Genomic DNA, 26062 nt, shown 5'->3' on the forward strand with positions numbered 1-26062 from the left:
CTAGCCAATTGCGCACTTTTTCATGCTTGAGGACCCAATCACCTGTTCCTGGGATTCTCTCCTCTTGACACGTTTCATGATCAGATTTTGTGCTATTGGATGCTGAAAACCATTCTAGAACCTCACGATATTTCTTCTATTCCTCTTCCTCTTGCTGTCTCTTAAGTGACCTAGATGTCTCCTCAATATCTCTCTTGTATTGTTCGATGAAGAGCTCCTGTCTTTGAAAGCTGATAACAGTTGCCTGCTCTCTGATAAGATCTCGGTGTCGTTTGAGATTATCCAGAATCTGCTTGAACGTCGTCTCGAAGTTCTTCCACATGGAGCGAAAAAGCTGCCGCCAGACTAGAGCGACGATTAGTCGAGGCTGTCAATCTTACACGAGATAACACAAATTTTTCACCTTTATCCTTCCCGGAAAAGAACTTTGTGGCTTCTTTATGAAAGGAGAGGATGTCCTTATATATCAAGACCAACACTGTTGTCATTTCAGATGTAGATCCAAAGAATGAGTGGTATTGCTGGAGGAGAGGTATATGCTCCCCCAATTGGCCATATGCGTCTAAGAGTGTCTCAAATGAGTCTGTCCAAGTTCGTGCAGTCTGTATGTATCTCAAATCAGCTATAAATCACTTGTATGGGCAGTGAAACTGATGTTGTGTTTAAACCAGATCCCGATCACTTCCTAGCGGGCTACATAACCAGGTCCAAATATATGCCAAGACATACCAGGAGGCAAAACTTCATAGGACCCCAGACGAAAGCCACAAAAGCAGAAGCGTTGACGAATACACCAATGACTTTCCCAAATTGGTCCATAGCCTCGAGAAAGGCTTGAAGCCTCGTCATATTCATCAATGATTTGGTCTGGTCTTGTTCGCTTTGGATTCGAATTGCAGTATGCCGCACATCGTCTCAAGTAGTAAATTGGAAATTTTGTATTTGTTTCGCATTCAAAACTTGCTTGAACTCGTCAAGAACAGCCTCAAAGGCACTAGTACTAGCAGCTGCCATGTCTCTATCGGTCAGGTATTCCTAAGATGAAGTCTATCGTGCTGAGGTAGAGAAGTACACCAATTTGGGGAAGAGAGTGTAGATACAGGAGAGTCTGAGGATATGGTGTGAGAGTCGACTCTTTTCTTCACGGTTTCACAGATTTTTCTTCTTCGGAATCGCCAGGATTGCGCCGAGGCTGTGTGCAGTGGCTATTATGCATGGGCCTCACGACAGCGCTACCAATTCCGCGGCGTCTACAGTACAAGGCGGATTTCTACTAGCGACAGATAGCGAGTGGCCAGTAACAATTTGGCTCTAAGGGATGGTGGCTGACAAGAATGTCGGTGAAGCAATAGAGCAAAGAGCCTTTGCAGCCAAACGGGGCGTGTCGTGTAGCACTGCATGTCTTGGCCTTGCCCCCAAGTCGATACTCAGCCCCATTGCTGCAGCTTTTGTGTCTCAGTCTCGCAATAATGATGATTTGAGCCGCTGAACCTCATGACTAGTTGCAACGAAAGATTGAACCTGTAATTATTTCCAACACACTTCAAGTTCACAAAGACTCGCAGAAGCGTTGAAGTCGTGGGATCGCCTCCTCTTTTCGACGAGTCAGCTATGTCTTCATCGAAACACCTTCTCATCGATGATAAGTCCAATCAAGACTCTCATGAATGGCATAGTTGCCAGGCTCCCCCAAATTTCAATTTCTCGTGCCCTGAAAATTCCGGAGACTGGCAAGTCCAATCCAAATCCAATTAAAGCTAATGCGAGTTAGTCAGGATAGGCTGACGACTGTGCTGTAGCGATGTACAACTGGATGACAAATCATGGGAAAAGGTTTGGAGCGACCTCTTAGGAACTGACTTTGGCAGCGCTGGGGACGTAGCGCCAGTCAACCAAGCCCAAGGGAACTTCGATTTGATCCATGATGTCGAGGCTGGGATCGAGCTTTGGGCTAGCCAGGATTTTGGCATTACGTCGCTCCAAGTTGCAGATGATGCTGGGCAGGTACAAGAACCAGAAGCTTCAGAAGAGTCGCCTTCGTGGGAATTAATTTGTTACGGCATGGTCGGTACTCTTGTTCCCAGGGTAGGTAGGACAAAACATGTACTAATCAGCGGCAGATTCCTCAAGTCTCCGCCAAAGTGATGGGAAACAATATGACTGAAGTTGACTCAAAGCTAAAAGAAGCTAGTATGGGGCAAATCGACGACTACTATCGTTTCAACCTGCAAAACATGAACAATAATATCGCCTTAAGCTTTCAAGACGGCACCAGCTTTGCGCTTCTGAATGGCCATATCAGCGCAGGTTTACTACCAGTAGTAGACTCTCCAGTGATACAACTGGATGCTTTGGGGTCACTGCGATCCAGCAGAGAAAGACTGGGTATGGCGAAGAAAGCTACCGATGCAACAGTGCGTATAGAAATCAACGTCTATGGCCCTTCATCACATCTCAAGTATGTTGGTGATCAATTTTCGAAGAGCAAAGTGTTTTTACAACGCCCCGATAGAACCAGGCCAGGATTACAGTATCAGAATCCCCAATGGTTGTCATTCGCAAGCCTTGAAGCTCCTATAATTGAACACAGGGCAATCGTCGATTCTCGCAGTGGGCAGCTTTCCAGAGACCAATCTGACTTTCAGAAATCGATAACGAATGTTTATGCAAAACTCACAAGGGGTGCACATTTGGACAGAATAGATGGTGACCGTCGTTTGACCACCAACTTGCTTCCGTATGTGAAACGATGCTCCCAACAAGTTGTCCTGGAATTGAACTTACAAGAACTCTTAGACATCAAGAAGAGGCACTTGGCTTTATGCTGCAGCGCGAGAGTGGGCCAATTTCTTCGGAATATTGTCTTTGGAAGTCTATCCCCGAGGAACCAGGCTGGTGTGTCCCGCATTTGACTGCATATATGTGTTTTGTAAAGAGCTGATGCTTTACAGGTTCCGCCACGCTGTTACGAATGTCAAGTCTAGGACCCCTAGCTCAGAGATTGGAGGCGGAATTCTGGCCGACGAGATGGGTATGGGGAAATCGCTGTCCGTACTTGCGCTGATTACCAAAACCATCGGGAGCTCGCAAGAATGGGGATGTGGGGAGAACCCCGAGGAGGAAGACAACATTAATCTGCAACGAAACCCAATTCGAGCTACCCTTGTATTGGTCCCATCTGCGGTACTGATCAACGAATGGTTGAATGAGATCAGAAAGTGAGATGAAAAGCCTGATACACGTAATGATGGATGTACTGACTATCCATTTAGGCATCTAGACGGATCTCTCGTTGTTCTCAAGTATCATGGCGGAAAGCGCAGGGAGACTGCACTTCCACGCATTGCAGAAGCTGATCTAGTGCTTACAACCTACAACACACTTGTGGCGGAATTTGGAAGCAGGTCGAGCCCTTTGCATGACTGCAACTGGTACAGAGTCGTTCTGGACGAAGGTGAGAGATCTTGAATGGATATTAGCAGAATGAACGACTGACACTGGCCAAGGTCATATTATTCGCCGACAGACGACTAGATTTAACAGAGCCGTTTCGGAATTGAAAGCCCGGTCTCGATGGTGTCTGACTGGTACCCCGATTCAAAATCGGCTGGAAGATATTGGAGCACTGTTCGCATTCATTCGGGTCCGGCCCTTTCATAGTCTGGCCATGTTCCGCAGATTCGTGAGCATTCCCTTCGACGAAAGTGAAGAAAGACGGGCTGTCGCAACACAAAACCTCACGCTCCTTCTTGACTCTCTTTGTCTGCGACGTTCTCGCTAATTGTTGCACTTGCCGCCACCGCGCGAATGTGATCGGGTCCTTGACTTCTCCTCAGAAGAAAGAGATCAGTATGAAAATACTGTGAAAGTGATGAATAGGACACTCCGACAGCGAGTTTCAGAGCATCAAACAAACAATGTTTTCGGCATGTTCCAGATCCAACTTCAATTGCGAATACTCTGTAATCATGGCACATACCAGCATGCCTTCTCATGGAGCAAACGGAGCATGCTGGATGAGCGAGAAGATGCTTTATGTGCTGTGGGGGATACAGGTCAAGTCAATTGCTCTGCTTGTAGACAATCAATGCCTCTTCTCGGCTCCAACAATGTGTATCGGAAAGGCAATGATAGCTGCACACACATCCTCTGTTCAGAGTGTTTGAACGAGACGGAGGAATCAACAACACAGAAACATGGCTGTTCTTTATGTGCCATGACCGGCGTGATATGGAAGTCAAAGGGAAATTCAAGGGGGCTTGGCGAAACCGAAGATTTATACCTCAAAGATTCTGGCTTCTCAACCAAGATGATTGCCCTTATGAAGGATATCAAGCAAGACCTTTCGAACACAAAAAGGTATTCACAACTCATTCCACCTAGCGTCTGGGAATTTATCCAAATAATCTCAAAACAGTATCGTGTTTTCTTGCTGGACAAACACGTTGAACTTGATTCAGCGGCATCTTGAGACCGAGGGGATTCATTTTCAGAGAATCGACGGAAATTGCTCGATTGCACGACGCCAAAAGATTCTAGATGAGTTCTCTGACACACCTGAAATACCAGTCCTCATCATGACAACTGGAACATGTGCGTTTGGGTAAGCTTTCCTCGGCATCAATTTGAACCTGTCACGTGCTCACTGCGGTGAAAAGTCTCAACCTCACAGCAGCGAATCGAGTCTTCATCATCGAGCCGCAGTGGAATCCAAGTGTTGAAAATCAAGCAATCGCAAGAGCAATTCGGATGAATCAAAAGGACTCGGTTGTTGTGACTCGATACATGATTAGAGGAACGGTGGAACAAGTAAGACCACCAAGGAGCGAAAGGAGCTCGGCTAAATACAAACAGGAAATGAGATCGCAACAAAAAAGAAAGCTGGAGATTGCCGATATTGGGAACAATCCAAGCCAGTAGGATAATTTCAACCTAATCTCTGGCTCCACTTTTGACGGATTCGCAAAAGACAATGTTTACGTCAATTGGGAACTGCATCTTTACCCACCCCTGCGGGAACACGGCGTGGTTTTGGCAGGGATTGTTATCGTGTTTCGACGCGTTTTTGATAGCTCACGAGGGCTATCATTATTGCGTGTCGGAACTCACACCCGAATTTTGTCAGTCAAGGCACTGGTTAGATTTTCGGTTGACTTTACAGTAGTTCTTCTGGGCAGCCCGCCCACGATCCACGGTCCCTAGTAGAGTTCTGTCAAGAGCCCTGGCCAGCTCGAAACCTTTATTTCGTGGATTACTGTTCGTAGGCTATTACCTCCTCACTACCAATCAACAAGCCTATCAGGCCAAGAAAGTCAACAAGGTCCAGACTGAATAGTGTAATGTCAGCCAATCCTAGGACAATGCACAAAAGGCACAGGGGGCACGAGAGACACTAGCGGCTAGCATAAGCAGCCACAAAGCGGCGTGAGACGACGACGACCTCTTGAACAAAATTATGATAAGATATTCAATGATGTTGCTTTCCTCAAATTATTTTCTGTGACGGATTTTTCTCTGACCCTCGAAATGGCTTTCTTTACTGCCTCTGGTATCTTGAAGTGCTTCGGATTGTTGGTCGCTTCCCTGATCTCGTTGGCGATTTACCGCCTCTACTTCAGCCCATTAGCAAAATTTCCGGGACCTAAGCTGGCAGGTATGAGGCTCAAAATACTGTTTGTAGCTTTGGACTGACAAGTGGTGCAGCTGTAACATCACTGTATCATTTCTATTACGATGTTATCCTAGGTGGACAGTATATCTGGGAAATCGAGAAGATGCACCAAAAGTATGGTCCCATTGTAAGGATCAGACCGGATGTTCTTCACATGAACGATCCAGAGTATATCGACCCTATCTATGGCGCTCCAGGAAAGCGACGAGACAAATACAAGATCGCTGTCAACGGCTTCGCTACCCCAAATGCTGCACTTGGAACAACATACCACGAAGTCCACCGTGTACGACGTTCCGTTCTAAACCCTTTCTTTTCCAAGCAGAACGTTCGAAGGCTGGAGCCGGTCCTTCAGGGATGTTTACGCAAGGTTCTCGGACGATTGGAAAGGCAGGCAAATACGAAAGAGCCGATCGTGACCAATTTGATGTATTCGGCAGTAACATCTGACATCATTTCTGACTACTGCTTCGGAGAAAGCTACCATAATCTCGACAAGGAAGATTTCAATGAGCGATTCTTCTCTGCCCTCCGTGAATCGGTGAAAGGATATCATTTCGCTTGCTGGAACCCGTGGCTCGTCCCCACTATGAGGGCGCTCCCTCAATCCCTCGTGGTCATACTGATGCCACAAGTTGATGTTTTCCTAAGCATGGTGAAAGTCAGTATTTCAGCCTTGCATCTTCTCCAAAGATAACATTCGTGCTCATAATTCCTAGGATCTCATCAACACAATTAACATTATCAAGGAAGAGACCAAAAATGATAAGCCAAATGATAATATAGGAACAACTATCTTCCACGGTCTTCTTCACAATCCCAACCTCTCAGCAGCGGATAAAACAGACGACAGACTCATCGATGAGGGCAGAGTCTTGATTGGAGCCGGCACTGATACAAGTGCAAATACACTCGCAGCTATCACGTACCACCTGCTCGCCAATCCCGAAATTCTTCAAAAATTGAGAACCGAACTCATGGCTGCCATTCCAGATCCTTACAACATGCCACCTTTGGCTCAGATCGAAGCCCTGCCATATCTCAGCGCAGTCATCCAAGAGGGGATTCGACTACATCCTGGAGCCAGTATTCGTCAGGAGCGCGTGGCACCTGACGAGGACTTGGTGTATGAGGATGGGACCAATGGGAAGAAATGGATAATTGAGAAAGGAGTAAGTACGCCATCCCGACACAGAGAATGTGTCTGACTTCTCGTAGACCCCAGTAGGAATGAGCGCTCCGCTGCTCAGCAGAAATGAGGAGCTTTATCCCGAATGTTCTGTGTTCCGACCAGAAAGATTCCTCGAGAACCCACGACTTGATAAGTACCAGTTGGCATTCTCTCGTGGATCTCGAAGATGTGTTGGTGTAAGTCAGAACTGGTACATGATTTCGTCTTCCACTAATGATGACAGATGTCGCTCGCGTACTCAGAGCTTTACACGATGCTGGGTGGAATATTCAGCAAGTACGATAGATACGATGGGACTGGAAAGCAGACTGGCCCGACTCTTGAGCTCTATGAAACGGATCGGAGCGATGTGGATATGGTTGCTGATTTTGTGCAGCCGTTTGTGAAGGATGAGAGCAAGGGTGTTCGACTGATCGTCAGATGACATTTGGGTGTCCGTCCCGATGCAACAATCATCCAGTCATAGAATTAGAGTTATTATTCATTTCTTTGTTGACTGATTACAACCATCACCCCTCGATCATTCTTTCTCGTCAACATGTTCTTCCACCTCTGGGATGTTGCCAGCAACAGCAAACGGATCCACGATTGCGGAGGCAAATTTTCTTGCACTGATCTTCTGTTCGAATAAAATGTCCATTTCTCCATATGTACGTCCCTTGCCCTCCGGCAACCGGAAGTAGGACCATATCAAGCAGAGAAGACACATACCGGCCCAGAAGAATCCCGCCTTTCCCTTCCAATTCCACGCCGAAGGATTCAACATATAAGGCGTGATAACTCCATTGATCGTACCTTGCACATTGTACAGATTTCTTGCAAGAACGATGGTCTTGGTGCGGAGACGAGTTGATGGCATCTCAGTGACGATTGAATAAGCTATCGTGCCGACTGTGATGTCGTAGCAGAGTGTGAAGAGAAGTAGGAGTCCTCCTGTGGCGAATGATGGGCCTTTCGAGTTCTGAGGAGCAAGGCCCACACAGCCGATGGCGAATAATGTTACGAACATTGCTGTAAGTCCAGAGAGGTAGATAGTACGACGTCCGAGATATGTCATCGCGAACCAAGCGATCACAACCCCCACCATGGCCACAGCGTATAGTGATATGGAGAAATCGAATGCAATATCAGTATCCATCCCTGTGACGTATCAATATTATTCCAATGAAGAGAAATGAAAAGTTCGAGAGCATAGTCAGATTCTTACCAGCCTGTTTGAAGAAGTAGACTGCATATCCCATCATTGAAGCCCCACTTGCCGACTGGATGAGCCAAGTGATGCAAGTGATCTCAGTTCGACGCAAGTTCACGCCTTTGAAGCAATCCCAGTACGAAGTACCAGCTCCAATCTCTTTTTCCAGCTCGTTAGTATGCCTCATCATGGAGATTGTATTGTCAATATCGGTCTCGGATTCTGTTGATGTGAGTCTGCGGAGAGCTTTTCTCGCATCGTCATTTCGACCCTGACGCACAAGCCACCAGGGTGACTCCGGTGCCATTGAAATGCCGATGATGAGAGGAACTGGCCACATCCATTGTAAAGCGTATGGGATTCTAAAAAGGGAATAAGATTATGATAATATAAATGGAGAGGAAGGCATACCTGTACGCCCACTGGTCGTTTCTCGTAAGCAAAGATCTCAGTACCCCAGAGGCGATCAATTGACCCAAACCCCACATCATGTTCACATAGGTCGTCAAGTACCCTCTCAAAGCTACTGGACACACTTCAGATGCATAAGATGTCGTTAGAGTCTGAAACACCCCCCACGGCACGCCCATTAGAATGGTTCCGACCTCTAGCACCTCAATGCTTTGGGCAAAGAATGGGATAAAAATAAATCCGGATAGTGCAGCCAAAGTCAGAATCATCGTCTTCTTGAATCCAATCTTCTCCGCAATTATGCCATTCAAAAATAAACCTAAGATTTCACCGACACGTGCTCCGTTTGACAGTCCAGCTTGCCATGGTGCAGGAATCTGATATGTTTTGCCGTCCTTCTGGAGTTTACCGAATTTCTCCGTGAAAGCTGGGAAAGCGAAGAAAGAGCCAATCAAAGCAATATCAAATCCTTCCATGGCAATGGCAAGTGATAAGAACATTGACCAGAAGATGGCTTTGGGGTATAACCTGATTGCTTCACGTAGAGTCATGGCATGTTCGGCGTCAGTCCCAAGTTTAGCTTCCGTGCTTAGGAGAGCGAATTTGGTGCTCCGATCAGCTAGTTTCTGGACGGCGCTATCCTCGATATCAACCTGGAAGGCATTGTGTTTCTCCACTGCCTCTTCGGCGCTGGTCGGACCTGGTGGAGGCATCGCTGACATCGGGATACTGGTGTAACTGATGGGACGGGAGGACGAGCTGGAGGTTAGGAAGGGGAGAAGCCCTCCTTTATAACTATTCCATACCGCGTCCACCATCGAGATGTTACGTAGCTTTTGGCTTGTCGTCTGATATCCGTTGATGGGAATGGAAGGTCTGGGTGTCAGGTCAAAGGAAGTAATGATCCGGACCAACATCTAGGGATCGACAGCCCCACTCTTGGCAACCCCGCCACCCCTCGATTTGTTTCTTCCTTAGCTTGGTAGAGATTGACTGCAACCTTCCATCTGTAGCTTGTAATATTCAGATGCTGGTGAAAACTTTGAGAGTCCTAGCAGCTTCAAAGATCTAAATATGACTTGTAGATATAATTGTCTGCGACTTCCACTAAGTGACGTCTCGAAAATGTTTACCTACGATATTAGACAAGCGAGGTATTCAAAGCCTTGATGGGACTGTGACAAGCGAAGCACGCAATTATGCAAGTAGTTTCTGAATAGAATATGGAAATAGCGTCCTGCATAAGGAATTTGAAACGATCGCCTTTTCAAGCCCATTTCTGTACGGGAATTAGACAGCCTAGGATTATTAATGGCAGGAAGCTACCGGTCGCAATGAAATCCAACTCTAAATCCATCCCCGCATCCCATCAGCCCAAAAATTTCGCGCTCCCATGATTCCAGCAACAGAATATCTTGCTTTAAGCTCAGAGGTGAGAACGGATGAGCATACGACATCCGGAAGGAGGAAACGTGGGTGGGGCTCGCAATCCATGCTTTACAACAAACAGAATATTCCATATTCGAAGACCTGCATGTCATTTCGAATACGATTGAATATGATTCCATAACTGAAGTCATGGATCTCGTCTTCTTTGAGATGGATTATGGATTTTGGAGGCTGCAGTTGTGGTATTGCCAAGAGGCTGCCTCCTATCTCTCGCCAAGATCTGATCACAGTATCTTCAGGCTTGCCACGCATGAATCCGGTCCTGAGTTCAAGTCTATTTGAAAAAAATACTCCACACAGTAAATGAAGTAACTCCACTCTAATCGAAACAAATGTATAAAGCCGTCTTCAAGGTTTCAAAATAGATCGCCAAAGCCAAGCGAGTTCCACTATTTTGTCACGTGAAATCCCCTCATCTGGACGCGTAAAACTTTCTTGAGGTCTGTCCACCACATCATCTCATCATAGCTTACAGCTGTAGTCACGGAGTCTCTCTTATTTAATTCTCGTGTGTACTCGAGGCCACTGTTCTTGATGAAAATGCGTATCTCGAGCATCACGTCGTGGACGGCAATAATTGCGATTTGCCATGCCGCGTTCAGCCCTAGCCAGCACTTCCTCGGGGATACAGAACTCAAAACAACCAAGAAGTCAAGACCAAACATTGTCTTCATTCTGACTGATGATCAAGATGTTCATCTTTCATCAATGGACTACATGCCTTTCGTGAAGAAGCATTTACTAGATAAAGGCACATATTTCAACAAGCATTATTGCACAACCGCGGTTTGCTGTCCATCAAGAGTGACCTTATGGACAGGAAAGGCAGCCCATAATACAAATATCACGGATGTCAATCCACCTTACGGTACACTTTGCGTCTTGAAGACGTCTTTGATAAATCGCTAATGTCTCAGGTGGCTATCCCAAATTCGTCACTCAGGGTTTCAACGAAGCTTATCTACCTGTTTGGTTGCAACAAGCAGGATACAACACTTATTACACCGGTAAACTATTCAATGTCCATACCGTGGATAACTACAACAAGCCTTATGCAGCTGGATTCACTGGATCGGTATAGTAATCCAGTGGCTTGCAGCACTCTCCATCCCCGCTAATTTACGGCAGGACTTTCTTCTCGATCCATACACATACAATTATCTAAACAGCACATTCCAGCATACTGGAGAGACACCGAGAAGTTACGAAGGAGAATATGTGACTGATGTGCTTGCCCAAAAGGCGTACGATCTGCTTGATGAGGCTGTCGAGGCGGACAATCCGTTCTTCCTCACGATTGCTCCCATCGCCCCACATGCTAATATTCAGATGAATGGGAGTGTTCTAGACGATAATCATACTTTGGAGTTTGGATCGCCGGTGTCGGCCAAACGACATGAACATCTCTTCAAGGATTCGAAAGTTCCTCGAACAGCGAGCTTCAACCCAGACAAAGTCGATACCCTGTCTTGCTCATCAATGTTCTAGCTGACATTCAATCTAGCCCTCGGGAGCCAATTGGGTTCTGGAACTGAAGCAGCAAAATCAGACGAATGTTGAATATAACGATCACTTTTACCGACAACGGTTGAGAGCACTGCAGGCAGTTGACGAGATGATCGATGGGCTGTTCGAACGACTAGAAGCCCATGGCATCATGGACAACACATATATCATCTACAGCAGCGACAACGGATTCCACATCGGTCAACATCGACTCCAACCTGGAAAGTCATGTGGTTACGAAGAGGACATCAACATCCCGTTAATTGTTCGAGGACCTGGCGTTGCGGCCAATCATACAACAGACATCGTCACCACCCACACGGATCTTGCTCCTACATTTTTCGATCTTCTGGGAATCCCAAAGCGGGATGACTTTGACGGAACTGCGATACCTGTGACCAAAGCAGGGATCGAGCTCGCGCATGAAGGACGTCGAGAGCATGTCAATGTTGAGTACTGGGGATTCGCTGGTGGAGAAGGGAAATATGATCGTGAGTTGCTCTCTTCGCTCTTATCCCTGGCGAGGAAGCTGACTTCCAGAAAGATGATATCCTCCATGAGAACAATACCTACAAAGCTATCAGGATTCTTGGGCCAGGATATAACCTGTACTACTCAATCTGGTGCAACAACGAGCATGAGCTCTATGACATGGATGTAGGTCCCTTCCTCTCCTCCCTTCCCGAAACGCCGACTTATCAAGCCAACTAGGTCGACCCCTCACAAATGCACAACCTACTCTCTGACAACCAAGAACAAACATCTACCGTCGTCGGCCTCGCAATCCACAAAGTCGTCGCTCGTCTCGACTCTCTCCTTTTCGTGCTGAAATCATGTAAAGGCAGCACATGTCGACATCCATGGAAGAGCTTACATCCGAAAGGCGATGTCTTGACGCTTGAAGATGCACTGTCTTCAAGATTTGATCATTTCTATGAGGTGGAACAACAGAGGGTTGAGTATAACTTTTGTTCGAATGGGTATTTGGTTGAGGCGGAGGGACCGATGTGGGAGGAGAGAGGGTCGGTGTTTAGAGATGGGCTGATGTGGTATGAATGGGTATGAAGTAAGTGTGTCTTTGGTGAAGAGTGAATGATATAAGACTTAGATAAGACGAAGATTGGTCTCTGGCATGATAGAGCTGAATAGCTTGAGTTAATTTTGAAGTGGCAGAGTCAATTTGGATGAACAGCGGTATCACTCGTCCGTCTCAGAAATCGGCTCTTCAACACCAAAATATGCACATAATATTTATTTCCGGCAGTGGGATGCTCGAAATTGTGTCGAGCATGTTGGCAAGAGAACATTAAGGTACAGAGCTTTCAAATGTGATTAAATTGTCCATGCTAAACAAGGTTGCTGGGCCTCTCGCTGACGGCGCCAGAAGTGGGTAGGGTTGCAAGAGCCATGTCAGTGTCCAAAGCGGTTGAGTTCGTGCTAATACAATATGTCTATTCTAAAAATAAAAACAAAACGATATGTCATGATAGCAAACACTTTAGCTATGTTCCGGCTAGATCGCATAGCGACCAAATCGAGGAGTGGTGGGTAGGTACTCGAGCGAGCTCGCTGTCACCCTCGCTTATCATATCTCCACTAAATCTCACTCGCATTTGATTGGCCTTAGTGCACTTCGACTACCAGCATCCCTTTTCAGTGTACCCTTTCAGCGGCTCCCCCAGCGTCTCCCTTAGCGTTCCTTTTAGTATCCCCTCTTATTATCCTCTTCTTAGTGTCCATTTTGAAGCGTCCTCCTTATCCTATTCTCTTGTTATATATCCCTTTACAAACATGCTAGACAGCGTGAAGGAATGGCCTGTGATTAAAGGACAGTGGGGAGGAACAACTAAAAGACGCCTATGACATGTGGAATAGTCAGCTTCAGTGTCCCGCTTCAGCGCTGCGCCCTAGAAAAGCTTGTTTCCGGCAGTTGGGGGGATATTTTCAGTGTCTTATCCTTTAAATAACTGTTTCAGTGCGACCCGCTGCACAAGGTGGTACAACCTAGGTAGATTAAAGCCACTGGCGTAAGTCTCGTCTCGAGCTCGCTTAGGTACACTACTCGATTTCCCCGCTAAGTTATGCGATTTACTCGGAGCAGGTACACCGGATTGAATGATCATCACAAAAGAAGTATTGTCCCGACAACATTTAATTTCCGATATCCATCAAGACCCACATCCCTTTCAAGTGTGCATTTTCGATTTTTAAAAGCTGGGGCTACTTTACCGAATGACTCTGACCGGCTGACAGCCAGGATTGCGGTGAGACGGCGCAAATTATCTTCCGAAATAGGAAGGTGCAATCCCTGCAATTTTATTAGGCATTTTTTCGCCAATATAAGAGATTTTGACAGTCCCGAGTTTCTTGCAAAACCTTAAACATCACCTGAGGTGCCAAAAATTAACAGCTCGCTTCATCTACCTACCATTACCCCTCGCTTACCAGCCCTCGCCTATCATACTCAAGTAAACATGGAGAACGTCTTCCGCTCAGACCGCCTCATCTACCGTGCCATCGAGGACACACCCGAAGATGAAGAATTCATGCACACCATCCAAGCCGACCCTGTGGCATTCTCCAACTCAGATAACGGTCTTCTCGCGCCCATGACGAAGAAGGAGAGCGGTGCGTGGAAGAAATCGGTGCAGACCAATAAACTCATCGGCGTAATCATCTGTCTGGCACCCCCACCTTCCAACCCCGCACTACCAGTCGACACAAAGCCCACGCCGCCAACGCCCATAGGATGTATTTCGCTCACGGGGTTGAAGCCTGGGTATTTCCAGCATCGGAATAGTTATATCAGTATTGATATTATTGCGCCGTATCAGCGGAAGGGGTATGGCAGTGAGGCTATCAAGTGGATCCTGGATTGGGGGTTTAGGATCGCGGGGTTGCATCGGATTGGGATTGAGTGTTTCTCGTACAATGCTGGCGCGAGAGAGCTGTATGAGGGGAAGTTGGGCTTTGTGTTTGAGGGGAGGAAGAGGGAGTTGCTGTGGTATAATGGCGGATGGCATGATCTGTTGTCATTTTCGATGTTGGAGGGCGAATGGAAGAAGATGGTCGCCAAGGAGAGCTAGGACTTTCATGGTTGATGTTGGAGGCACATAGACTCGAATATGGCTGTTGCGGTGTGGTACCCACCTTTTCTTGAACATGGACTCTTCACTTGAAGGAAGGGGCTTTGTGAATGATCCTCTGCGTCAGTCTGACTTTCACTACGCGATGCTTTCGTGCGTTTACGGGTGGCTTGTTTCAAGGTGGTACTCATCGCTGCCGGTGACCACAAGGCCTCCCACCCTGCCGGCTGTGCAAGCGGAGAGACAGACCAAAACTCCTGGTTTGATAGCTGTGAGTCTCGTCGTTGAACATGGCATGCGCTATACTACTCATTTGTTGAGTCCTTCCTTTCTTTGCAAATTATGTACCTCGTGAGGGGTACCGAGTTTGCAGTGTCGTCCTCGACCAAATCCACCGAGGCAGCTGTAAGTGCAGTCCTTTGGAAGTGAGGTCTCTCGTTCCTCAGAAACAAGGATTCCATGAATAGCTCAGTATCGTAGTTGAGATGCAACTCATTAGCGAAGGTGGGGTGAGGTCATGCATATCTTCCATTTCGTATGGGGCTGCGAGATCACAAAACACTGTGACTTTTTGGTGTTGCAGCATCATCGCCGAGGATTATCCAGGCCACAATGAGTACAGCAAAATTGGGAGAGTTGAAGTCCTTTACATAAAATTCTGGCGAGCCACATGTGGCACATATCCCACCTCTTCACTCTCTGTTTACCTTGTCCTCTGTGCCCTAATCAGGGGGGCAGGAACATTGATGGGGGCAAGAACTCGCCGATTTGACGTGAGAGAAAATGCTACACAGGTGCTGGATTTACGCATAGATCCATGACCTAGGGATGAGGGCTCGTTCCATTCTCTGCGAAGCTTACATCTTCGACTGCGTCTGAGAAGAAGAAGTTGGTACACCGGTTCGAAAGTGCGGTTGCGGGATCCTGTTTATTCGCTGAATTTACCAATGAGAGCTGCAAACACCACCGTGGGTTCACATGCCAGGCCTGGACCAGAAGGGCGTGATGCTGGACTCCGCGATCTCTGGTGTATGCTAAACCATGGTCAGGTCGCCTACTACAGGTGAGAGTCTCGTTGAAATTCCAGCTGGTAAGAATACTTGACGGAAACTCTGTGCCATGTGCCTGTCGAAGTTGCTCCTCTGTCGTGACCGACACAAGGACTTATTGAATCCATGTTATACAGTCTCAAAGTAAGCGAGACACCGCGCTCTGCTCATGATCCTTCGCTCAACACCCACGAGCCATCAGAAGGCAGTTGGGTTGAATATCCTTGATTGTTCTTTGTCGCTGGATGAGACTGTTTGTTCAGAGCAGCACATTGACTTCCGTTTCTGCCAGCTCCCTACAGATCTTTCGTGTCGGTTCGCCTCTGTCTTTGATTCTGCAGAGTCATCAGTTTTCGGAGTGTTAGTGTCCTTCATGGCTTTGCTTTGTTCACCAGCCTTCACATCTCTATTTAAACCCTCCCATTCCCATCATTTTTCCTTTCCCCAGACTTCCAGAGCCTCTCACCAGACACATCAAATTCCGAGCATCGCAATCCGATCTCTCGTTTGCCTCCACACAACACTTCAGAGCCATCCTGGGTGTCTCCACCACAGCTTTCAACAAGTCGACGACCAAAATTTGGTGGACGGTCGATATCAACTCGTCATCTAGCACGATGTCTTCCTGCCCACACTGTCGCTATTCCGACGTTCTTCCTCCTGGGGATTTCCTCTCCATCCAATGCGCTCGCCCTGGCTGCAGAGCAATGTCGTATGGTATCATGGTATGTACCCAATTCTTTCATATTGTATTAGATGTTCGTATGTCCTAACACAGGCCAAGGGTCGAGGATCCACAGTCCAACCGGCGGTGAACACAATATCAACAACCGCACAATCAGCTGCCCCAATCTGACCAGTAACCAACCCAGCTCCCACAACCTCATCGGCTGCCACTTCCAGGGCTGTTGTATACAGAACGGATGGCAGATTCCCTACCCAGCCAGCAACCAACCCACCATTGGCAACCGCACAGCCAGCTGCCAACACCCAGCCAGTACCCAACCCACTACCAACAACCGCACAACCAGCGGCCACCGCCCAACCAGCAACCAACCCAATGTCCACAACCCTGCCAAAATCCACTCCTAAGGCTGTCGTATACAGATCGGATGGTAGATTCCCCAAGTAGTGTGTCGACACTGTGGGCATAATAGTTGTTTGCAATTGAGGAGGCAGAATATGAAGTTGCGGAGTGGGGTTTTGGAATTGCACAGATCTGGTATTACTTGAAAGTTTTTCGGGGGAGTTGGATAAATAATACTGCAAACATAAACTGGATAAGGAGTTTAGAGGATAGAGGACACATGGAATGGGATTGCGAGATTTTGTCAACGATGTTTGATTTAACATCTCTTATTTAGATTAGATTCATTCAGGGGACGTGAGGAAATTTCAAAAAAATTCACTTCGTTTGGCTTTGATTTTTTTTATCTAGTTTGAGGTTGGTTTCATTGCCGATTTCCTTTTGGAGGCTTGGTTTTTCAAAGTTTATCGAAAAATTGTCGATGTTGATGTCATCCCTGTCGTGGGTACCACTACTCGATATCCACATGATCTTCATCTTGGACTAAGTGGTCGTGCGATACCAAATATTCTATTGGGATCCCCACATAGTCCTTGTGCTCGACTCTCGAATGGGCTTTGGCATATTCGAAGGCTAAAGGGAAGCCGAGACGGACACATGCGTTTGACAGCATCCACCGCCAATGATCATCACCAATTCTGAATTTGCGATGTGCAAGGGCCCCAAAGTATCCGGACTCACGAGGATTAGTAGCCACTTTGTATTTTGGAAAGTATGCAACGTGACTCCATCCAAAAATGGCCGTCACCTTGGGCATCTCTCCTTCCGCGGTCGGCATCTCTACAAACACATCTTGTGGAGTGCATTGGAGATGTTGCAGAATTAGCGGCTCTCCAAAATCTGGGGGCGATACTGTAATACCTAGATGGGCATTTCGTCTCGTGACAAACTTCTCATACTCCTCTCTAGGGACTCGCGGCTCAAGACGAGGTATTACAGCAGGAAGCGCTTCGCGCTCTCTAAGCGACCACGCTTCTCCACATGAGCAAGGAAATCCCGCGTGTAGAACGGTTTCAATGTATTCCGACTCCCAGACCGAGAGCAACTTGAGGTGATTAGCGATCTGGTCAGCAAGGTGGTGTTGCTGTGAGCAGTCCAGATCGATCCATGCGTCACGGAGTAGCTTTCCTGAAACGCGCTTAGTTAGCGTAATCGTCCGACACAATTTTACATCCGTCCAGGTGTAAATGATTTCTGGCGTCGGCAGTGAGGGAATATGCTTATTGACCCATTTGATGGTGTCTGCTTCTGTAGTCAATCCTTCCACCCAAACCTTGGCTTTGCAAAATGTGTCTTGCCCCAGATTCCAGTTAGCTCTATGAAACTTTGAATTGGCTAACCTTCCTGCTGTGGGATCTCCTCCAGTCGTTATGTCGTCCTTTACATCGTCGCGTCGCTGGAGGTAGTAAGTATCGCCTGTGTCTCTCCAGCTACAAACTGTGTCCGACGGAAGGTTGCATCCATCTTCCAAGACTTTGCATAGCATGAGGGATCCGAGGGCCCAAGTACGTGGATTGAGAAGTCGGACTGTATCCTCGATAGGCGGCTCCATTGGGTTCCATCTTATGTCGTTGGGGAGTTGCGGAATGTCGACTAGAGGGTCCACTTCGGGCTCGGGTGCGCTACCGGGCACCCACCACCTGCATCCGTTAGTATCCCCTAAGCTGCTGTTAACACACTTTTGCGGGGCGCAGTGCTGAAGCGAGGCGCTAAAGTTCAAATAACTGCCTGAATTATAGGGCACATGCGCTACGCTAGGCCCCTGGAGAAATGTGTGTTCTGAACGGCAGCTTAAGGGATATCTAATCATATCATAAGGGGTGAAATCTAGTTCTTACCTATCTATGTTGACGACTACAATATCTTCTTGACTAGACATCTTGTGTTTTTTTTTTTTTTTTTCCGAATTTAGCTCTGTTGAACACTTGTTGTGCGGTTTGGCTGAATCGTATTTTGATGAGGACAAAAGCAGGAAGGGATGATGTTGTGAGAATGATGTTTATGATTGAGTTCTACACTATGGAAATTTGGCCTTATTTATAGTAAATGAATACTCTCTCTGTGTAACGTCACCCAGTATATATTTCCTCCGAGTCCTCTCGTTATGAGACAAAGGACGCGACCTCTTGGGTGCTCCTATTGTTCCTAACAACTCGTTCACCTCGAATGCTTTCTTCTCATCTTTTGATGAACAATCATCTATCTGCTTCTTTATGCTCCGGACAGTCGTAGGTGCCCCTTGATTCCTTGTGGTGAAGTGTCCAATACAGCTTCGTCACATTGGCCATCGCCCCTGAAAACACTTCCCATCCATTTTGGTGCTAGACCACATCTTAGACAAAGGTTCCCAAACTTCTTCGGATTGTAAGTCTAACAAGTTCTTACACACCAAGCTATGCTTACTCGGTTGTGTAGATACGATCAAGTGAAACATCTATCAAATTGGGTGGGAGGCGGGTAGGCTTCCAACAAAGAAGCGTTTCTCCTTGGAGACAACAAGGAGGCTTGTATTATCGAGAACAGAGTATCAATCGACCGATTGTTGTGAGAACTAGCAATAGCTTTGTTGAACTCATTGTGGGAGCATCAAGGAGGGTGAAAGAACCGTTTCAACCTGTCGTTCGAGCCGAACGAGGATTTGGTTGTCTACCAGCACGGTACACAAACTAATTGAAGGCGAAAAGAAGCAATACAAACTGCCTTCCACTTTCGAAAAATGCAGGATAGATTTAGTCCCGATGTTGCGTGGGGGTCCCGCAATTGCCCCGTGAAGAGGAGGAGGGGTTCGTACGCCTTTAGGCTTTCGTGGCGCTGCCCGTAATTGCAATAAAGCGTGGAAATGCTGCTAAGCTTTGGGTAGCGTTCTTTGAATGGTATGTTGCTGGATTTGAGACGAAACCTATTTTTCAAAAAGCATGGAGAACGTGGATGGATGTTTGGACGCATCCAGATTCCTGATTACATACGGGCGGAGCTCTTTTTGAAGGACAACATTCTTCGAAGTTCTGTAGAGGTAACCCTTACAAAAGGAGCCCATTTGCTTTAGTCTGATCTACCAGTCATTCGGTTTTTGAAGTGGATATCATCATAACACAGAACCAGAAAGGGCGTTCACTCGCTTACTGGCGACCCACCCCGAAGAGCCAGCAGGGCAAGTATCCAGAGTACAGCGCTGAAGCGAGGCGCTAAGGCTCCCTAGACGATAACGCAACAAGCCGATTTCAGCGCTCTTTGGGTAATTACAGGGCCTCGCTACAGGCCAAGCACTCCCTGTAAATGGTTTGTATGACACGGCAGGTAAGGGGGTAAGGAACAGGGGTTTTACGATGACCCATTTAAATTATTAGACGAAACACGTCAAAACCGCGAATATCGTGAACGCGTTCCTCGTCCTTCTTTTTTATCACCCAAATCTGCCACCAACACGTCCTCCTTTGCGCAATATCGATAGCAATCGTCCATACAGGGGTAAAGAGCTTACTCCTTATTCATGGGGTAAGCTCGTAGGCAAAAGCACGAAAGTGCTTCGCCACGGGAGAATTGAGCTCTCGACCGGCTTCTCGCGCAGCGCAGTGCGCCATACTCTTGCCTTGATACAACTTCGCGACGACGGCAAATCTCTACATCGCAGTGGCACGAAAGTTAAGTATGATGGGCGATCTCGTCGTATGCTGTTGTGTATTCTTCTTTACCCCAAACTGACATATAAGCAGAGTCGAAAGCACACCGGCAACGCTATGAGCGATTCTATATCTACCTCCTTGCCATCGAAGCAGGCCTTACCCACTGGCGCGCAACGACCGGAGCTTACTCCTGGAGTGGCTGCTTTACGGTTCCTTTGGTGTAATCGTCGAGCCCATTAGAAGACTCGAAGGTGGAGGATATACATGTGGAGTGCTGAGCGTTTGGTAGAGCGGGGTAAAGAGGGGGACGTTGTCTGGGTCTGGGGACATTCCGTCGACAAATGGAAGCCCACGCACGCTACATTGTATTAAAGGGGCGTAGAGATGTATGGTATGGTCTAGGCGGCATTCTGGGGAGACAGGGAAGGTCAGGTCTTTTAATCCTTGAACGAGACTTCGAATCTAAGAAACACGGGTACTCTACTCTACACACTCCTACCCTGCCCTTCTCGAGGATTTAGTTGTCCCAACTATACAGATGACCTTATTTCCATGCAAGACAACGCACTGATCTATACCGATCGAGTCACAGAATAGTTCGCAGAAAGAGGTACAAAGGTCACTGATTGGATTAGCTCCATTGTTGCCTGGGTCTCAACCCTTTCGAATATGCGTGGAAAACGACTAAAAGTTACGTGTTCAAAGATATTTCCACAGATTTGGTAATTAAACGGAAAGCCTGTAGAGGACCGAACTGCAATGGAAGAGGCGTTCAAAGAGACTTGGGCTGCGATACCGGTATCTTCTTTAAGGGATCAGTGGAGCCTATGGAGAGGCGAGTTGCAGCTTGTATTGAGGCAAATGGGTGGCACACTGAAGTATTAGAAGATCGGGGGGAAAAATCCAAGACGTAGAAATTATAGAGCTGTTCTCATTCAGAATTGTTAGTTGTGGGATCATCACTAACTGAATGTTGCGGTGCGCTGCACCGGTTTTGGATATTCACGGTTGCGGCTCAAACTCAAAGCGGAGTATTGCAATCTCAACAACAGGAGAGATGTTGTACAAGGAGCTGATGGACATGAGGGCACTGGAGGGTACGGTCCAGACTTCTGTCGTGTAAGGAAGAGATGATGTATTTTAAGGTCACTTGGTATTGAAAGAGGTGGAATAATCGTGAGTCTTGATGGTTTATCCCCCTAACTGTCGTAGTAAACACACCTGTGCGAAACCCTGTAATTGAGAAAAGAACGCTGAAATTTGAATAGTCCAGGCAGTCTTAGCGCCTCGCTTCAGCGCTGTACCCTGGATAAATGTGTTTTCGGCAGTCGAGGGGATATGACTGTACTGTTTGAATTGATATCAACATCAAATTGCCAATTTTCAAAGCCAGTAGCTATCCCCTGAACTGCTCAACGGACAACATTTTTAATACCTAGAGAGTGTATAGCCTGTAGAGACCCTGTAATTAACGGCGAGAACGCAAGAATGCAAGAACACTGAAAGTTGTATACTGCGTCGTCGTTCAGGCACCCTTAGCGTGCCGCTCCAGTGTAAAGTCCGGCTTCCACGGTTGAGGGGATATGAGAGCCCCTCAACTGCCAGGCGAAGCACGCTTCCTACCAGGTGCAGGTAGCCTCAATCAGTGCCCTGTGATTAAGCGAGGAACGCCTAACCTACGCCTAACCTACGCCTCTGCCTCCTAGGACAGGCCTCCTTCAAACTGTCGAGAGTCTTGGTATGGTGATATTAAAGATCAACCAAAAAGTGTCGAACGCATCCTTGTCCCACAAGGACTCCCACAGGGCTTCAAGGTTATGCCTTCGCTGTCACATTGGCGGGATAGACATGCCAAGGCTAAATACCAAGGGGTTGGCATGAATACTTCTACAAACGCCCTTGAAGATGCTTTTGTTTCCTTTCTATGTTACTATTAAATTGGTTCTACTCGGCTTTGGCGCAATTTTGATGTTTCCTGCATTACCACCTCTCCAACCAAATTTATAAAAGTCCTTGCAATACAAAATCCCAATGCCTAATGACCAATTCGTTTCAAGGGAGAACCACCTGTAAGAACTCCTTATACGCGGGGTGCTGAACAACCATGCTGTATACGTTATTGAAGCCACCGAAATGGTACAGATCTCCATCTGCATTCCTCATGCCCTGGAGCTTTCGGTGCAAAGCCTCGTTAATGGCATTGAACTCGTAAGAACGGAGTGTCAGATTGAGACTCAGCATAGCGAATTGCACAAGCTCCCATTTGTAAGCTCTATGCTCAGCATCCCAGGTGCGGCCTGCCCCAGATTATTCCTGCATTCGTCCACTCGCATCGACATAGTAGGCGTTTCTGAGCGGCTTGAGGAAAGTCATCTGAGCTCGTACGGCTTCGGGGAGATCGAACCCATATACCAGAGCGTTGGTGTCAGTTCGAGTTGCTCGAGGTGGCATGATAGTGGTTGGTACTGGAGGAGACAGATAGTGAATAGGAGAATCTGGTGGGGATGCGGCCCGGGCAGCGAGAAATCCTGCAAGGGTAGTCTGTACTCATTGAGATTCACTCCTTCCCGGTGGAAATAGCCTGATGGGGTGCAACCCGTGGATTAGGTGGCGCTGGATGTGCTGGAATGGCTAGGTGGTCTTGAAGGTCCTGGAAGGTGCCGGTTGGAGGTAGATATTGTGGTACATGGAGCTGCGAGAATTGGTAGTTCCCTTGTACCGAGGCGATTGGCGCTAACTGAAATTGAGAAGGCTGGACAATACCAACTAGAGGAAGAAATGGATTTGGTATCGAAAAGCTTGAAGGGAGGTAGCTTCGATGTCCTGGGGCACTCAGTGTTCCTTGAGAAATTTCATACTCCGGCTGAGTTTGGGATTGTTCAACTGTACCGTTGGTCTGAGCTGGATCATCAAGCACCGCGCGCAGTATCTCGTCGAAAGCCAGAGCCTATAGGGACGTAAGAATAAGATCAGACGCGTCAAAGTATGCGTAACTAAACCTACAGGATCGAGGAATGACTTTTGGTACACTCTACAGTTGAACATCTGAATGATGCTGTTAGTGTAAACAGAAGACCGATGTCATTTAAGTGAAAATTGCAAGTAATGAAGGCCCACTTTGCCGAACCGCACGATAACCATCAAATATCTCATGATATCCCTCTTCATCTGACAAAGCAATAACAACTGGAATATGCATTCCGTCCATAAATTCCTGGAACTGTGTCAGCTCAGTTGCAATAACAGGCCACGGGAGTATTTACCAGGTGCATAACGACATGTGAATAGACCGCTCCATTATAGAGCTAAATAACGTCAGACTAAGGAGTATCTGTCAGAGCAGATGTGTCTTATAATATTTTCAGGGTATCCACAGGCTGCCACGTACGGGAAGCTGTTGGCAGGTGGCATACTGTTTCCTCCTGGCCAAGAACGTACAAGGCCAAAGTCCTGATTGTCTGACGGTTGATGCGAAAACATGAGAGTAGGTAAAGTCTTTTGTACCGGGACAGAGTCTTGGTCGGAGATTAAATATTGTATTTCCTAGAACGAGAAACAAGTTCTCGGAGGGGTAACGTAGTCAGAGTCCAGTCTGAGAGAGTGGTTGAACCAGAAACAAAGTGGCGTGTTGTCGAAATTTGGCTCTATAGGAACATAGAGCTCAAAAGTGTAAGTTTGTTTCGAGGTAGTTGAAGACGAGAACGGATTCGAGGTCGCACCAGATTGTGTTGAGGTACTCGAGAAACTCGCTAGAGATAGGCGAGTCCCAATCAGGAAGTTTATTGTTATGTGTCTTGCGTCAATGCGACATACGCCTAGCTCCTGGCGCTCGAGCCACTTCTGAGCCTTTGCACACCTTTCAATTCTTTTCGGATCTACCTTCCTATATCTAATTGGTATGAATAAAGGCTAGACACAATCGCAACTTCATGCGTAAGTCTAATCTATTGATCTGAAGCTTTTCTCAATGCCGGATGTGATATTTATCGGTGTTCTTTACCACCGCATCCAAGAAGGAACTGATTGTTTTCACTTCTCTGCGAAAAATCCTTTATTTGTTGTCTTCTCTACTTCATGCCACGCGACGCAGCTTTCCACTGATCACTTCGCCAGTGATGTGCAGGAGGTGACTGTCTTTCATAGCTTCTGCCACAGGACTCTCTCACCAAAAGTTCTGTATAATTAGACCGTTTCCAAAGCTCTAAAAACCTTATACACATGTCACGAAGACAAAGCCAACCTCGTTCGTGCGAAAAACAATGAGGATACCGTAGTGCTGTACCGCAGCGTGGTACAATTTTCCAAATTCCACTTGATGGAGGTAGACACCTAACAAGCTTTTAAAGACTTCTTCTACTGGTGAAACAAGATGTCAGGTGTGTAAAATTCATAATTAGAGTAGAATACATGATTGAAATGGCCACACAAATACAGCATTTTAGTAATGGAGAGCAAAGCGATGAAGGTTGGAATGATGGGTGATATCTGCAACGGATTCTGGGAAATAGCACGCGCATGCCGGGAGTGCACTCATGAAGCAGGATTAGATAAGACTAGAACAGAAGAAACGGAGTCAGTATACTGCGGGGAGAGTCGATTCAAAAGTTAAAAAGAACCGGCTGGGTCGAGGTTTAGGACGAGGTTGAGATGAGGGATACTCATAATTATTAAACGAATCAATTACTCGCCGTTAGACCCACTTCAAAGACCAGCGTTAAAGGTAATCTATCCCCAGAGAAATGGGAACGATGAGGAAGACATGGATTTAATGCGCCGCCCTGCTTTGAGAATGACGGTCATTGTCAGCGAATCCTCCTGGTGAGTAATTCCGCCCACGAAACTGCTTTCCGTCTAGGAGTCTGGGGACGCTTGAGTGACTACTGGAAATCGTGGATATGTTGGTGCTTGAAACAGGACCCCGGGAGGTTGAGAGACGATAGCCGGCCTTGCCGAAGCACTGAAAACATATCTGTCTGCATCCCGAGGGATCTGTTTCCTAGAATAGGAAGCTCTCACTGATGCTAACCGAGCAAATCAGCCAAACATAGGTAGATTTACGTACCAACGAGGGTGAAACCTTTGAGGAGAGACTGAGTACAAGTTTTGTGTTTGCAGGTGTTTATTTCTCCGCCTAGATGTACTGTTTTGCAAACGAGTTTGCTTCTGGTGCTGGACTCAATCAATGTATTCAAACTAAAGCCTGTCTGCAGTAGGAGCCTTAGGTCATTCCCACTAAAGTCTCTTAATCGAGAGAATCTTCAGGATCCACAAAAGCTTTAAATCTCAACGCATCGCTAAGATTTCCGTTTTCCATGGTTGACCCTGGCAGAATCGAAGATTGAGGTCGGGTTATTATGAGCCTGTAAGGTGGATACAGTAATGTAGAATAAGATTAACCGTGTACAGGGGAAAGACAAATCAGGTGCGTTGATGAATATGACGAGCCGAAGGAAAGGAGGAAACTTGTCTAGATCTGGGAAAATGAATGCTTTAGAAAAAAATAATACAAAATAAAGAGACAAGCAGCGGATGAGAAATAACGGCTTCCTTTGGAACCTTGTGTCTCTGAATGACATTTTGGCCTTCGGAACTAGATTTCCGCAAAAACTCCCACGCCACACACGCCGGCTCCATACCGACCTGAAGCTGTGTGTTTCGCACCTCAGATATATCTCCCCATCCAACCTCACCCAACCATCCAATCCAACTTTCTTTCCTCTCTCTCCCCCACTCCTCCTCTCCGTCCCCCCGCCTATCTCAACTCCATCCTCCTCCTCTCCAAAGCAAAATCAACAA

At 47.0% G+C, this 26062-nt stretch overlaps 10 protein-coding genes across 10 annotated transcripts; 5 read left to right on the forward strand and 5 right to left on the reverse strand.

Moving 5' to 3' along the window:
• Positions 1 to 136: 136 nt before the first annotated feature.
• On the reverse strand, positions 137 to 819 carry ONS95_001444 (uncharacterized protein; the record flags this gene model as incomplete). The annotated part of the gene is made up of 3 exons (XM_058494641.1): positions 137 to 345; positions 404 to 602; positions 730 to 819. 3 exons carry the CDS (start codon positions 817 to 819, stop codon positions 137 to 139), a joined length of 498 nt encoding a protein of 165 aa, XP_058354948.1.
• A 1337-nt stretch (positions 820 to 2156) lies between these two features.
• Positions 2157 to 3218, forward strand: ONS95_001445 (uncharacterized protein; the record flags this gene model as incomplete). Its single annotated transcript, XM_058494642.1, has 3 exons — positions 2157 to 2737; positions 2797 to 2895; positions 2952 to 3218. Coding segments are annotated over 3 exons (947 nt in total), but the record flags the coding sequence as incomplete, so codon positions are not given.
• Positions 3219 to 4577: 1359 nt separating this feature from the next.
• ONS95_001446 (uncharacterized protein) lies at positions 4578 to 4920 on the forward strand (the record flags this gene model as incomplete). The annotated part of the gene is made up of 3 exons (XM_058494643.1): positions 4578 to 4603; positions 4659 to 4809; positions 4855 to 4920. The coding sequence occupies 3 exons, from the start codon at positions 4578 to 4580 to the stop codon at positions 4918 to 4920; spliced, it is 243 nt and encodes an 80-aa protein (XP_058354950.1).
• Positions 4921 to 5526: 606 nt separating this feature from the next.
• On the forward strand, positions 5527 to 7287 carry ONS95_001447 (uncharacterized protein; the record flags this gene model as incomplete). The annotated part of the gene is made up of 5 exons (XM_058494644.1): positions 5527 to 5653; positions 5704 to 6332; positions 6391 to 6843; positions 6890 to 7039; positions 7087 to 7287. 5 exons carry the CDS (start codon positions 5527 to 5529, stop codon positions 7285 to 7287), a joined length of 1560 nt encoding a protein of 519 aa, XP_058354951.1.
• A 96-nt stretch (positions 7288 to 7383) lies between these two features.
• On the reverse strand, positions 7384 to 9347 carry ONS95_001448 (uncharacterized protein; the record flags this gene model as incomplete). The annotated part of the gene is made up of 3 exons (XM_058494645.1): positions 8467 to 9347; positions 8071 to 8417; positions 7384 to 8003 (listed from the first exon to the last, which is right to left on the reverse strand). The coding sequence occupies exons 1-3, from the start codon at positions 9282 to 9284 to the stop codon at positions 7384 to 7386; spliced, it is 1785 nt and encodes a 594-aa protein (XP_058354952.1). The 5' UTR covers positions 9285 to 9347.
• A 1024-nt stretch (positions 9348 to 10371) lies between these two features.
• ONS95_001449 (uncharacterized protein) lies at positions 10372 to 12896 on the forward strand. The gene is made up of 8 exons (XM_058494646.1): positions 10372 to 10783; positions 10833 to 10990; positions 11044 to 11370; positions 11420 to 11912; positions 11966 to 12078; positions 12133 to 12487; positions 12595 to 12732; positions 12809 to 12896. Exons 1-6 carry the CDS (start codon positions 10450 to 10452, stop codon positions 12484 to 12486), a joined length of 1779 nt encoding a protein of 592 aa, XP_058354953.1. The 5' UTR covers positions 10372 to 10449; the 3' UTR covers position 12487; positions 12595 to 12732; positions 12809 to 12896.
• Positions 12897 to 13895: 999 nt separating this feature from the next.
• On the forward strand, positions 13896 to 14507 carry ONS95_001450 (uncharacterized protein; the record flags this gene model as incomplete). Its single annotated transcript, XM_058494647.1, has 1 exon — positions 13896 to 14507. The coding sequence occupies one exon, from the start codon at positions 13896 to 13898 to the stop codon at positions 14505 to 14507; it is 612 nt and encodes a 203-aa protein (XP_058354954.1).
• A 1769-nt stretch (positions 14508 to 16276) lies between these two features.
• On the reverse strand, positions 16277 to 16708 carry ONS95_001451 (uncharacterized protein; the record flags this gene model as incomplete). Its single annotated transcript, XM_058494648.1, has 1 exon — positions 16277 to 16708. One exon carries the CDS (start codon positions 16706 to 16708, stop codon positions 16277 to 16279), a length of 432 nt encoding a protein of 143 aa, XP_058354955.1.
• A 244-nt stretch (positions 16709 to 16952) lies between these two features.
• Positions 16953 to 18205, reverse strand: ONS95_001452 (uncharacterized protein). The gene has a single exon (XM_058494649.1). The coding sequence runs from the start codon at positions 18193 to 18195 to the stop codon at positions 17095 to 17097; it is 1101 nt and encodes a 366-aa protein (XP_058354956.1). The 5' UTR covers positions 18196 to 18205; the 3' UTR covers positions 16953 to 17094.
• A 4618-nt stretch (positions 18206 to 22823) lies between these two features.
• Positions 22824 to 23538, reverse strand: ONS95_001453 (uncharacterized protein; the record flags this gene model as incomplete). Its single annotated transcript, XM_058494650.1, has 4 exons — positions 22824 to 23213; positions 23270 to 23311; positions 23394 to 23480; positions 23530 to 23538. 4 exons carry the CDS (start codon positions 23536 to 23538, stop codon positions 22824 to 22826), a joined length of 528 nt encoding a protein of 175 aa, XP_058354957.1.
• Positions 23539 to 26062: the final 2524 nt, after the last annotated feature.

Source organism: Cadophora gregata, assembly GCF_030347475.1.
Source record: "Cadophora gregata isolate MNR1 chromosome Unknown scaffold_10, whole genome shotgun sequence".
NCBI classification, from domain to species: Eukaryota; Fungi; Ascomycota; class Leotiomycetes; order Helotiales; family Ploettnerulaceae; genus Cadophora; species Cadophora gregata.